Here is a 13,855-nt window from a genome sequence, read left to right on the forward strand (position 1 = left end):
CAGCAAGGGCTGCGTGGCGGGTCTTCTGGTAATGGCTGCTATCATCAGTGTCGTCTTCGCATCTTTGATGTGCTTCATCTTCTGGCCCGGTGCGGAGCTGACGAGCCGCCAGGAGGGACGCGCCATGGCCCGCAAGCGCATTCGCGATCGCAGGGTTGCTGAGGAAGAGTCTCGCGCCAAGAACGAGGTGCTCGATGGTCGCAACGTGTGAGCAAGCCTCGCTCCCCCGCAACCACCGCTATCACGCGCTCCTCTTTCGTATTGATTGCTTGTTCAGTATAACACAAAGTTAGCGGGGACGGTATCTGCTACGCTTCCTCTTACACTATCTTCTATGCTGGTACGCACACGTGTGGGTGTGCGGCTGATGCGACCTCCACCACCTCTGCTCTCTCATCGCCTCTCCCTTTCGCCTCACCTCCTGTGCAGAGCTCGACCATCGTCGCTGTCGTCTCTCTGTCGGCGGTAGAGAAGAAGCCAAGGGAAGGCCGAAGCGCAAGAGGGCTGCAGAGGCGTCATCACGAACACACACACACGCCCTCACTCCCCCCGTCAGGTATATTTCTCTATCTTGTGCATGTACGCATCTCTTCTTTATGGCTGTTTTCGGGTGCGGTGCGGGTGACGCGATGAGAGTGAAGCGGGGAAGAGCCGGAGGAACGGAAGGAAAGAGGGGAGTAGTGGGGGGACGCTGTGTGGCGCCTCCTCATTACTGCTTCTTTGGGCCCCCTCCCTCCTCCCTCCTTCACACACCACCACGAATGCCTTTCCTCCCGCCCGCCCCGCCTCCCCTCTGCGTGATCGCTGCTGCTTCTGCCTTCCTCCTCTTCACGTACTGGTGGCCTGGCTGCTCGACGCCTGCCACGCACACACGCACACCTCATGAAACCTGGCATAACGCCAAAGGCGAAACAAAAGCAAAGCAACAAAGACAAGAGGAAAACATGCAAAAACACCACGGAAAATGCAGGAGGGGGAAAGAGAGAGAGAGAGAGTAGTTGTGTTGCAGGGGCTCCTTTTTCCCTTACCCTCTCCTCTCCACCCACTCGCCCTGTCCCTGTGTCCACGGCATCCTCTGCTTCTGTCGTTCGTTGCCTGCCTGCCTATGTGTGTGTGTGTGTGTGTGTGTGTGTGTTTCGTGCGGGGAACTTTCTGCGACCGCGCAAGGTACACGCGTACCGATATTCTAAATGGGGAAAGTGGAAGAGCTGTGAACACGGATAGCAAACTACACGAGGATTCAGTAGAGGGCATGCTGGAGTGGAAGTGTATGGGCGTGCAGCAAGTCTGGCAGCGGAGTTCACACAAAGTAATGACCAGCACACGAGCCTTCCCCACCACCACCGCCACCACTCGATGACCAGTGCTACAAATACTCATTCGCGAGAGACGATAGAGTATTTAACGGCCTTCAGATACGATACACACGTGGTGGATCGAAGTAAAAGACGCGCCGTCGGGTGGGAAACTAGGTGTCCATCGACAACAGGAGGAAGGCGCAAGAAGTGAAAGGGTAGTGGTGATGGTGCTTGCAGCGACACCAGCGCTGGCATTGTGCTATGCCTCTCTCCCTTTTTCCCCTTCCATCCGTCTCTCACACTCTCTCCCTCGATCGCTCAGTGGGTAGCTCACATCACTGGCCATGAACGCGCATATCCCATCTGCCACCCAGGCCCCGCCCTGCTCTCTGTGTACGTATATGTGTCACCGTGCACAAGTAGCCAAGCGATGACCTCGCAGTATGCCCCCTATTTCCTACCGCTCTTCTTGCTACCTACAAACCTTCTTCTCCCACGGCGCTCGTATTTGCGTTATCGCCTTCAGGTGTGGCCTATCCCGAGGAGAAGAGAAGGGCAAGGGAGCCAAGGGAATCACTCCCACACCTCTCCACTTTAATCCGCCACCTAGCAGTGGCCAACCCTCCCGTCGATCGCTGTCTCATCTACTCCGTCTCTGTGACCCCACCCCCTCCCCATCTTGCACAATATGTCGATCCCACAACCGCCACGCATTCGCGTGGATGTGCACGTATTCCGATGATAGGCCTCCACCCCCGCCTCTTTTCTTTCCCCTTCCTGCGCGCCTAGTGACGCTGGCCTCCTTGCCATGGTATCAGGGTCTCGTACCCCACCCTGTGGGGAAGCCAAGAGCCTGCACGCTGCTCCTTGGGTGCGGCTGGTGGACTCTTCTAGTGCCAGTGGACATGTCCGAGTGGGCGTAGCGCCGGAGCAAACTTGCGGTCTTGCTGACCACGCTTGCACCCGTTCGCCGCGAATCGTGTCGTCGATCCAACATGTGCGTTGTTGCTGATTTACTCTGAGGCAATACGGAACCATTCGCCGAAAAGCACGAGAAGTCTCTCCCGGACTTCTCTTGTTTACTCCGCCGTCGCCGGCAATGTGAATTGAGTACGCTTTCGTGGCAGAGAAAGTAAACAGAGTGTCAGCGCCCCCTCCCCCTGGCCAATCCATGGCACACAAGCATACACACACACACGGAAGCCAATTGCAGTCCCCGCCCACCTCTGCATGGCTGTCTTGCGGTGGGGGGTCTCCGCTTCCTCACACCCAAGCAAATAATCCACAACGCTCTCGCTGATGGCATCATGCGGCCGGAGGCAGAACTCTGCGAAAACATTTTTTTTTGTGTGTGTGTGCGCGCGCGCGATCGCGATCGCCTCCCCGCGGCTATCCGCGCGGGGTGAGACCGTGGAAGTGCGGCACGAAGACCAGCCTTGCCAACGGCATTGATGTCTTCTACGTGCAAGAGCAATACAATCAGCTCATGCGCCAGAGCTGTGTCTGGAAGCGGATGCGACTGGACCTCCTTCGTGAGGAGGTCCGTTTGGCGCACATACGCGAACCCGTGCAGCACCGCATACAAACCGCCGCCGCCCACGCTCGAGCAAACTCGGCCCCGCCGAGGTGTGCGTTTCTAAAACCCAGATGGCCGAAGGAACACCTCGACGAGGTCCTCAATACTCTGTGGCCTCATGGCGTCACAGAGTTTCGGAAACGTCGAAAAAGCGGGGCTGCTACAGCGCTTGCTGCACTGGCCGCGTGGCTTGGCTCTGCACTTGAGCCTGAAGTGCATCGAAGCACACCATCCGCTTGGACCAATCGCTTGCGGTCGTGCTTTCTCTCTCTCTCTCTCTCTTGCCCCCATCCCCTTGTTAAGCTCTGTCGTGCGACCAACACCACCACCCCTCCACTTGCCATGTCGCCGTTCCCCCTGAGTGCTGTGTTTGCCACGTGACGTTGTTGCACCGAAAAGGCCGTCTCCGCGGTCATGAAGGCGGACGAAAACAAGAGGCCACGCACCCGCCCAAGCACCACATGAGGAGCGGAAGGGGGGTGGGGATAAGACGCGGGACCCCGTAACGCTTTCGCCCGTGTTGCCGGTCGGCACTTAAACAGACGAAATGGAAATTATGAACTCTGTACACTACAAGTCTGGCGACGTGTAAAGTCCAGAGTCGCTACGTCGCACGGCAGCCAGGGCAGCGCGGCGAAATGAGTGTCTGTACAGCAATGCACGCCAACACCGACACCCACACACGTATACGTGTCCTTCTCTCGCCCTCCCAGAAACCTACCCGGCACAACGGCTCGTTTGGTTCCTGCTCTACCTCCGTCGCACCCCCTTCTCTTCCCAGTCTCTCCTTGTGTCGAATACACCTGAGGCAGAGGACAGACAAGCATCATTGGCGCCAACTTCCTCTCTCTCCCCTCTATTGACACTGTGTGTGTGTGTGTGTGTGTGTGTGAAGGGGCGGGTGTGTATATGGCACTGCTTCTCCTCTATTTCTTGCGGTATAACTACTTTGTTTACGGTTGCTTTTTGTTTTGCTTGTTGCTTCCACCACCACCGCCATCACAAGCAAGGATGCATAGGGATGATAGTAACGCAAAACGCTAGGGCAGAAGCACAATACTCCTTCTTCTAGCGTTGCTGCACAGTTTCGTGCTGTTTCTTTCTCGTACACCTCTCTTGCGATCTCGCTCCCTTTCTTTCGCCCTTCACGGCTCTCCTCCACTGTACCCCTGCGCGTGGACCGTCTCTTCTTGAACATCTTCTCCCCTCCCCCTTCACCCCCACCCCACCCCTCCTTACACACGCGCACGCACACTTTTCTACCTACGCCTCTCTGGCGCGCTCCATAGATACAGACACGCGAGCTTATACACCCGCTGTCATTCTCGTCGGTGGCGTTGGCAACCAGGTGACGCAAGGAGTAGGCGTTACGTAGGCTCTCTTTGTTGCGTTATATTCCATCTGCACACACACATATATATCCACAGCCACTTACACCATCCCTTCTCTACGCACCTCTGTCTTCATGAGGCGACGTGTCGTTGATACAGAGGGCGGCGCGGTGCATGTCAGTGTCTCCGCACCAACCTGGCGAGGCCGGCGGTCCCGGCGCGCCTTCTTCTCTGTCTTGCTGCTCTCCATCGCGATGTCCGCTATGATATGTTCCCTGCTCGTCCTGGGCTGGATCGCAGCTGATGACTCTAATGTTTTCGTTGACGACTTCACGGCAGGCGACGCTTGGTTGAACCCCAATAGCAACCAAAAGAAGTGGCAGAAAGCACTACTCCAGTCTGCGAAACTCAACCTCCCCGTCCCTAACAGTGTAGCCATGAATCAAGTCTTCTTCGTCAGCTGCAATCGGCATGATCGCAGTCAGCTCTATTGGGCCTACATGGCAGTCGCAGCACAGTGTGAGATGCTGTCCTGGAAGAATGCCACGGCGGCGCCGCCTTGTCGGAGGCTCTACGCCGGCGTGTCCCCGCTGCTACGCACCGCCGGTACCGCCGCCTCTTCAGGGGGGCCGCACGGACACACAACAGATACGGATGAAGGAAACTGGCAGGAGGAGGTTCCTCTCGGAGCATGTGGCTCCGTGTACGACTCTCCCGCGGCAGCGGAGCAGCGTCAGCGATACCGGCGAACCTCGCCGCCGCTGCTGCTGCTGGATGAGACTCCACCCCCGCTTCACCGCGACGCCGACCCTGGGCAGTGCTTTCGTGCTGCACCACGTGACACCGTCTACTCCACTGGCGTTCCGCTGGACGCCTTGATCTGGCTAGGGGACATCATCTACGCCGACAAGTTCCCGGACGGCAGGGACGCGCAGTCGCTCCTGTTCCACCACGTCAATACAATGGTAAGCATAGGGCGATTCTGGCGAATCCAGCGTGACGCCCCGGAGTACAACGCCTTCATTGGCAGCTGCGTCGCAGGTAGCGACCATCCATACTGGACGCTGCACTCACCTGGGGAAGTGTTTCTGCCCGCGGCTGCGGGCAATCGTGAGCGAATAATGCAACTGACCCCCTCGCCCTCCTCCGGCACTCACCGCAACGTGTGGGCCACCTGGGATGACCACGACATGGGCGAGAACGATGGTGGACGAGAGTACACCGGCCGTAACAGCACGCAGCGCTTCTTTCTGAGCTTTTTGCGAGCCCCCTCAAGTGACCCACGCTGGGGTCGTGAGGGCGTGTATGGTGCATACACAACGGACTTTCGCGACGTCGTGGACGACGCCAAGGGGTGGGGAACTCCGATGCGGCTCCTGATGCAGCAGCTTTATGAACATGCCATCTGCGTTGTCCTCCTCGACGTTCGCTCGTTCCGTGACCGCCCGAACGCGACCCAGGCCGGCGACATGCTCGGCGCTGAGCAGTGGGCGTGGTTTGAGGAGCTCCTGCAGAACTACACGACACTGACGCGAGACGGGCGGGAGCGGTGTGCTATGGTGCTCATAGGGGGCGGCATTCAGTTCATCCTGGATGAGAAGCCCGCGGAGAACTGGGCAGCCTTCCCCCGCTCTCGGGATCGCCTCCTCGGACTACTGCACGCCTACCGAGTCGAGCGCGTGGCCTTCATCACCGGCGATGTGCACATGGGTGAGCTGGGCGCCGACTTCACCAAGCACGGCATTGAGGAGGTGCTGGGGTACCCAATAGTGGAGGCCACGAGCTCGGGGTTGACACACAGTGCGAACATGTACTTTCTCCCCACATTTATGCCACTGCTTTTCCCCAGTCCACGGCGTCTCGGCCTCTATGTGGGGACGAACTTTGGTGCGTTGAGGCTCTCCCTGGACCTGCGTCACCTGCCTTTGATTCGCTCATACCTGATAGAGATGGAGGCGACGGTGGCGGCGGCACGCTTTCAGACACCACAGTGGCGCCGCAAAGTCCGCACTGCCGTTGAGCAAGTCGTTAATGCTACCTTCACCATCTTCTCCATCCCAAAAGGCGGCCAACCAGTGTACCGGCTGAACTTTCCTCTCTCTATGCTCACCTACGCGCACGGTGTAGCGTACCGCGACGCCACAGTAGATGCGGTGAATGGGAATGTGCACAAGAAGCCAACGTCATCCCCAGTGACGCCGGAAAAGAACGGCGGCAGCAAGGCAGCGAAGGACGACACGGAACGCACACCATCGTCGCCGCTGAGGGCGCTTCTCGTACTTAAGAACGGTACCATTATGGACATCGCCCACTACCGCAACACCGAGCCCGCACCGCTCATTACGCAGTCGGCGCGCCAGCTGCAGTACTACATCTCCACCAACTTCTCCGTCTCCGAGACGCTGAAGCTGATCATCCTGCTCGAGTTGTCGGTCTGGGCTTTGGTGCTCTTGCTGCTGATGACCACGCTATGTCGGTGCCTGCGGCGGCCACGAAACAGCTGCGGCAGATTCCATTCCTCCCACGTAGCATCCTCGCCTCAAGTGTCCCTCGTGACGCGGTGTTCGAAGAAGAGGGTGAATAACTAGTGGAACAACGTAGGTGAGTAGCGGTGTGTCGCTGTTAGCCGTCTGTGATGCCTCTTCTTCTCAGAACACGCCGCTTTGCTGGTGTTGAGTAAGTGAGAACGCCGTACACGTGTCACAGCCAGATGCTTGCATCTCTGCTGTGCTGTGTGAGCGTGGCTCATTTCTGTTGAGCCAGCCCGTGCTGCTTGTGCTCTTCTTCCTATTTCCCTGCATCTTTCAACGCCACGTCTCCCTCTCTCTCTCTCTCTCTGCCCGTTGCTACTCCGAAAGCCCTCCCTCCCCCCCCCCATTTCGAACGCCCGTCTATCCGTGTGTGTGCTTGTGTGTGTGTGTGTGTGTATGTTCCTTGATAGTCTGTTTTACATTTTTTTCGTCGGTGGCCTCTGCGCGGGTACCGCTACTGCTCCTCGCGTTCATCCACCCAAGGAACGGCAACAGGCACCGCCTCTCAGCCATCTCTGTATCCGCATGTTGTTGTCCTGTGCTTAGTGCATCTCCTGCCACGGTCACGCACACAAAAGAGAGAGAGACACAGAGATGAACTTCTCCCTCTGGTTCGAATGAGCGCACCCCATGTGTAGGGGGTGGACAGTGTGCGCAGGAGTGCGTGTACATCCTACCCGCATGGGCTGTCGCAGTGGTTTTTCCCTGTTTTGTCATTTGGCTCCCTTCCACAACCGCCATCCCATCCCTCTCCTCGACGGCACGGCCCAGCCAACAATGTCATCACTGCCCCTGTTCATTCCGTACTTCGACTGCCAACTCTGCACTCTCCTCCTCCCCTTTCAGCTTACGCCGGCGCCTTCGATCGCTCTCTCTCTCCCTTTCAGGCACAAGCGTTGTTTTCTTTTGTTGCTATCGCCGTCTCCGCATCGCCTCCGCCGCCGCCTCTCTCCCCCCCCTCCCTCCCCGACGCACACACATACCTCTTCTCTTTGCCGAGCTGATTTCTTTTTGTGTGTTCACCAACCAGGCCCTCCCCCCTCCACCACCACCGACGCGCACAAACGCCAACACACCCCCGCAGCCCTCGCGTCAGCACACACACACACACACGCATCCCTCTCCCTCTTTGGTTGGCATCCCTTGCTGTTTCCTTTCCCTTTTCGCCTTTGGTATTCATGTCGTATGCATGACGCCTGTATTTCAGTGCGTGCGCGGGTCTGTGCGATACGTCTTTTGCCGTTTGCGATTGCAGCTGTGCTCGGGGTCTCGCTGTGGGCGCTTGATCGCCGAGTCTGTCGTGGGTAGTGTCAAGGGTGAGCGGTGCAGCAGCGCCTGCCTCTCCTCTGTGCTTCCCTCCCTCCTTATACTCCTCTCTGTTCTTTGGAGCAAATCCTGCTGCTCATTTCCGCTGTCGCTCTCTCTCCCTCCCTCCCTCTCCCTCTGTGTCTCCCTCTGTGTCTCCCTCCCCCCCCCTTGTGAGTGAGCGCGTCGCTCTCTCTCTCTCTCTCTCCCTCCCTCTCTCATTCGTGGGCGCGTGTGTGGCCCCCCTCCCCCGGGCCTTCTTTGCCGGTTCTTCTTTGTTTGTCGTTGCGTGTGGGCGCACTGGCACTTTGCCCCTCCTTCACTGTCTCGTGTGTTTCGCCTTTGGCCCGCCTCCACACATCTCCTCCGCTCCGCATTCCTGTGGGGGGGGGGGTACTTGGTGCGCCGACAACCATTGTGGGCGAAACACACGCGCATCCAGGAGCGGAAACCTACTCAGTGTATCCGTCTGCGTTTTCGTTTTCGTCCTCCAGTGGCCGCTGGTCCGTGTCTGTGTCGGTCAGTTCCCGGAGAAGTCTGTACTTCCTGAATTCGCTCCTCAAGGCGCACCTCAACATCCACACCTAAACAGGAGCACAGAGACACACACACTCCTGTCTTACCTTCTTGTGTGTGTGTGTGTTGGTGGGCGCCTCACATGTCGACCACAGTCGCAGCCGCGGAGAAGCTATACCCCTCCTTCCGCTTCGCCATTGATCGCGGCGGCACGTTCACGGACATTATCGCCCATGTCACTCATGCGGACGGTACGGTGACTCAGGAAGTCACGAAGCTGCTCTCTGTAGACCCACAGCACTACGCCGATGCCCCAAGCGAAGGCATTCGTCGCATTCTGCGCAAGCACCTCCCCGAGAAGGTGGCTGCCACCGGCCTGGTCGATGTGTCACACCTTGACGAAGTCCGCATGGGCACAACCATCGCCACGAACGCGCTTCTGGAACACAACGGCGAGCGCTGCGCCATGGTGCTGACGGAAGGCTTCGAGGACATCCTCACCATTCGCGACCAGGCGCGTCCGTACCTCTTTGCGCTCAACATCGTGAAGGCCCAGGCGCTCCCGGAGCAAGTGATAGCTGCGAAGGAGCGCATTCGCCCGGTGTCGGACAAGGAGCAGGCCGCGTACGCGTCGCAAGCGGGGTGGCCGTCGACATGGGTGCGCTGCGGGGAGAGCTTTGTGATGGATGTGCTGCAGCCGCTGCACACCGGTGACATCCGGCAGAAACTACAAGTGGCCTACGACGCCGGCATCCGCAGCGTAGCCGTGTGTCTTCTTCACTCGTACGCCTACGCCGTGCACGAGCAGCAGGTCAAGCACATTGCGCAGGAGGTCGGCTTCCCCTCCGTTTCGCTGTCCAGCGAGCTCATGGCGCTCATCAAGTACGTGCCGCGCTCCATCACAGCCTCCGTGGACGCCTACCTGACCCCGCTCATCCTCAACTACATCGCCTCCTTCAAGGCGAACTTCGCGCACAATCTGGCCGGTGTGCGGCTGTACTTTATCCAAAGCGACGGCGGGCTGACGAGTTCCGACACCTTCTACGGCTACCGTGCCGTGCTTAGCGGCCCGGCTGGTGGTGTGGTGGGGTATGCCCACACCTGCGCCGAAGACTTGGGCGCCACCGTGCAGGCCGTGGGCTTTGACATGGGCGGCACAAGCACTGACGTCTCGAGATGCGAAGGGCCAGTAGTGCACCACACCGTCGAGGCCGAGATTGCTGGCACGCCAGTGCAGGCCCCGCAGGTGCAAGTGCAAACTGTCGCCGCTGGCGGCGGGTCGTTGCTGCGGTGGGAAAACGGGATGTTCCACGTGGGTCCCGCCTCTGCGGGCGCGCACCCGGGCCCCGCCTGCTACGGCAAGGGCGGTCCACTGACCGTGACAGATGCAAATCTAGTGCTGGGCCACCTGCACCCCGACTACTTTCCCAAGGTGTTTGGCCCCAACGCGGACCAGCCGCTGGACAAGAAGGCCTCTGTGAAGCTGTTCAAGGCCTTGGCCGCCGAGATCGCGCGCGACTGCAGTAGCGGCAGCTGCGAGAGCGCTGGCCCCGTCATGTCCGTCGAGGAGCTAGCCTTTGCGTTTGTCCTCGTGGCGAACGAGGCGATGTGCCGCCCCATTCGCAACATCACCGAGGCCAGCGGCTACCGCTGCGCCGAGCACACGCTGGCGGTCTTCGGCGGTGCCGGCGGCCAGCACGCGTGTGCCATGGCCCGCTCATTGGGCATGAACAAGATCTACGTGCACCGCCTTGCCTCCATCCTAAGTGCCGTGGGGGCAAGTGTGACGGATGTTGTGGAAGAGCGCATGGCAAGCGTGCGGCTGGACCTGCGCACGGAGGGACTGGCGCCGGTGGTGGAGCAACAGTTCGACGAGCTCATCGGCTCTGTCGCGGCTCAGCTGCGTCGACTCGGCTTCGACGACAACCACATTGTCATTGAGCGCTTCCTGAGCATGCAGTACGAGGGCACCAACACGAGCCTGATGATCGCAGAAGGCGATGACCAGGCGGTCCCCGCGTCAACCGTCTTCAGCGCTGAAACTTTTGAGCGCCTCTACCTGGCGCGGTATCAGCAGCAGTACGGCTTTATGCTAAGCGGCGCCCACCGCATCATCATCGACGGTGTGCGCATCCGTGCCCGTGGAATGCTGCAAAGCCGATCCGAGCGCGAGGCACAGGCGGCAAGCGCGGCGACTGCCACGCAGAAGCAGCTCCAGCAGCCGCCGTACACAACTCGGGCGGAGAAGGTGCCGCCGCAGCCGGTGTCCATGATGCGCAGCTACTTTGCCTCTGGCTGGGAGGAAATTCCTGTTTATCACGTCGACCCCGCCAACGGACCTCTCCGCGGCCCCGCGCTGCTCATCATGAACGGCACGAGCGTGCTGCTGGAGCACGAGTGCACGGCGTACACGAACGACAAGGGCAACGTTATCATCCACACGGCGCAGGTTGTGGAGCAGTTCACGACGGAGCTGAGCCCGCTGCCGCTCTCCATCTTTTCTCACCGCTTCATGTCGATAGCCGAGCAGATGGGCAACGCGCTGCAGCGGACGAGCATCTCAACCAACATCAAAGAGCGTCTGGACTTCAGCTGCGCCATCTTCGACACCGACGGTAACCTCGTCGCCAATGCGCCGCACATCCCCGTGCACCTCGGGGCCATGGGGGCCGCAGTGCGCTGGCAGCGCGACCACTACGGATCGGAGTGGAAGGAGGGTGACGTTATGTTGACGAACCACCCCGTCTGCGGCGGTAGCCACCTGCCCGACATCACCGTCATCTCCGCGTTCTTCCATGAAGGCAAGATCGTGTCCTACGTCGCCTCGCGTGGCCACCACGCCGACGTCGGGGGTACGACGCCGGGATCCATGCCGCCCTTCTCGAAGACACTCATGGAAGAAGGGGCGGCCATCAAGACGCTGAAGCTGGTCCAGCAAGGCACCTTCAACGAAGACGGGATCCGCGAGGCCCTGCTCGCCCCCGGCAAGCTACCCGGCATGTCCGGGTGTCGCACCATCGAGGACAGCGTCTCCGACCTCCGTGCGCAGGTGGCCGCGAACAACCGCGGCATTCAGCTGCTGCAGGGACTGATCGAGTCCTATACTCTGGAGGTGGTGCAAGCATACATGAAGCACATCCAGACCGCCGCCGAGCTCGCCGCGCGCAGGGTACTGCAGCGCATCGCTCGCGATTACGGTGAAGCCGCAGAGAGCGACACTGCGGACACGGGTCTGGTGACGCTGCAGGCGACAGACTACATGGATGACGGCACGCCGATATGCCTGCGCATCTCGATCCAGTCGGAGAGCGGCGAAGCCACGTTTGATTTCACCGGCTCCGGCAGCCAAGTAATGAACTCGACCAACTGCCCGACCGCCGTCGTGCACTCCTCCATCATCTACTGCATCCGCTGCCTCGTCGACTCCGACATTCCGCTGAACCAGGGCTGCATGAAGCCGATCACGGTGGTGGTGCCACCCAACTCCATCCTGAGCCCCGACGAGGACCTTCCGGTAGTGGCGGGCAATGTGACGACCAGCCAGCGCGTGACGGATGTGGTGCTCATGGCGCTGCGCGCCGTCGCCAACTCACACGGTTGCATGAACAACTTCACTCTGGGCTCCAGCGACTTCGCCTATTACGAGACCATCTGTGGCGGCAGCGGCGCCGGCCCAACCTTCGCCGGCACCTCTGCCGTGCACACAAACATGACAAATACGCGGCTCACCGACCCAGAGATCTTCGAGGCGCGCTACCCGATCCTGCTGCGAACCTTCCGCATCCGCCGCGACTCTGGCGGTGCAGGCCTCCACCGTGGTGGCGACGGCGTGGTGCGCAGTGTGCTTGCGCTGCGTGACATGATCGCGGTAGTGCTGACGGAGCGGCGCGTGATGGCGCCGCAGGGTCTCTTTGGCGGCGGAAGCGGCAAGCGGGGCTTGAACATGTTGTATGTGCCAATCCCCCCATCGCACACAGCCACCCTCGGCGCGCCTGTGTGGAAGAACGCGCACGACATGCTGCACGACAAGGCGCGCGGTCCGTGGATGGGGGAAGAGCAAACAACGCTCTACCACCCTCGCAACATCGGCGGCAAAAATGTCGTGGATGTAAAGATGGGTGACATCATCACCCTCTGCACTGCCGGCGGTGGCGGGTGCTACGCCGCGGCAGCGTAGTCGTCGTCTGCGTTCGACAAGCACGACAGCGGCCGGTGAGCAGGGGGAGGGGGTTGCAGGTGGCTTAAGCACGAAGGAAAGGAAGAGCAGCGCAGCGTACACAAGTGACACGGTCTCGCTTAGTCTGTCGACACCACACGCGACACATACACGCAGCGGCGCCGCACAAGCGCGAGATCTGAACTCGTACTCAATTGGAAGAGAATGGACACTTTGAAAACGCCATGCTCTTCCTGTAACGTGTAAGCCGCGTGTGCGCATGTATGTGTGTCTGTCTCTGACTCCGAGGGGCCGTTGTGGCTGCCTCTCTCCTTGCGTCTCATGTGCTCCTTGTTGTGCTCCCTTGGCCCGTTCGTATTGGTGGTCATGGCGATCGGGGCGAAGAGGGAGTAACCCCACCAACCTATCCTTGCTCGTCTTCTTTTACCAGCCTCCTCCACCTCCTTTACCGTCTTTCCTTCCCACCCACGCCCCACCGCCCTCCACGTGTGTGTGTGTGTGTGTGTGTGTGTATGTGTGTATGTGGCGGCAGAGAGGGAAAAAGGCAAACGTGCAAATATGTGCTCGTCTGACTGTGCGCATGTGTGCCGGAGAGAAGAAATGCACGTGGGCACTGCCGCACCATCGCCACACGCCCATACACACCTGCTTGTTCCCAGCACGTGCACAAGTGCAGCACAGCTGCAGAAGCACCCTGTTCACTGACCACGTGCGCACAGTCAGCGGAGCTTCCCCGCTCTTCACCTACCTATCCATTTCTTACAGTTCTCTCATCCCTCTCCTCTGGCTCATGATTCCTTGCGATGCCGCAGCTGTGTGCTTGTACAGACCCACACGCACACCAGCACAGTGCACAAGCCAAGGCTTGCACGGCGCACCCCACTACGCCACTGCTGTCCTCGCTGTTTGATAAGCATCTGTGACCCCTCTTTCGCCGCTGAAATACACACCCTCTTTCTTTTCTCGCTCACTTCGTTGCCAGCGTCTCGACCCACCCCCTACTGTCTGTCCTCAGAGACTTCTCCTCTTTATCTGCGGGCTTGTCTGCAGGCCCAAGCCCCTCGTCGTAAGTAGTGCGACTGACGCACCGGCGCTTGCGAGAACACTGGTGAAGCCGGAAG

The 13,855-nt window shown here is 59.7% G+C and overlaps 2 protein-coding genes across 2 annotated transcripts; both read left to right on the top strand.

The window, feature by feature from the left end:
- Nucleotides 1–4,459: 4,459 nt before the first annotated feature.
- On the top strand, nt 4,460–6,793 carry LMJF_18_1030 (conserved hypothetical protein; the record flags this gene model as incomplete). Its single annotated transcript, XM_001682457.1, has 1 exon — nt 4,460–6,793. One exon carries the CDS (start codon nt 4,460–4,462, stop codon nt 6,791–6,793), a length of 2,334 nt encoding a protein of 777 aa, XP_001682509.1.
- Nucleotides 6,794–8,699: 1,906 nt separating this feature from the next.
- LMJF_18_1040 (putative 5-oxoprolinase) lies at nt 8,700–12,734 on the top strand (the record flags this gene model as incomplete). Its single annotated transcript, XM_001682458.1, has 1 exon — nt 8,700–12,734. One exon carries the CDS (start codon nt 8,700–8,702, stop codon nt 12,732–12,734), a length of 4,035 nt encoding a protein of 1,344 aa, XP_001682510.1.
- Nucleotides 12,735–13,855: the final 1,121 nt, after the last annotated feature.

The sequence above is a fragment of the Leishmania major genome, chromosome 18, assembly GCF_000002725.2.
Source record: "Leishmania major strain Friedlin complete genome, chromosome 18".
In the NCBI taxonomy this organism is placed as follows: domain Eukaryota; phylum Euglenozoa; class Kinetoplastea; order Trypanosomatida; family Trypanosomatidae; genus Leishmania; species Leishmania major.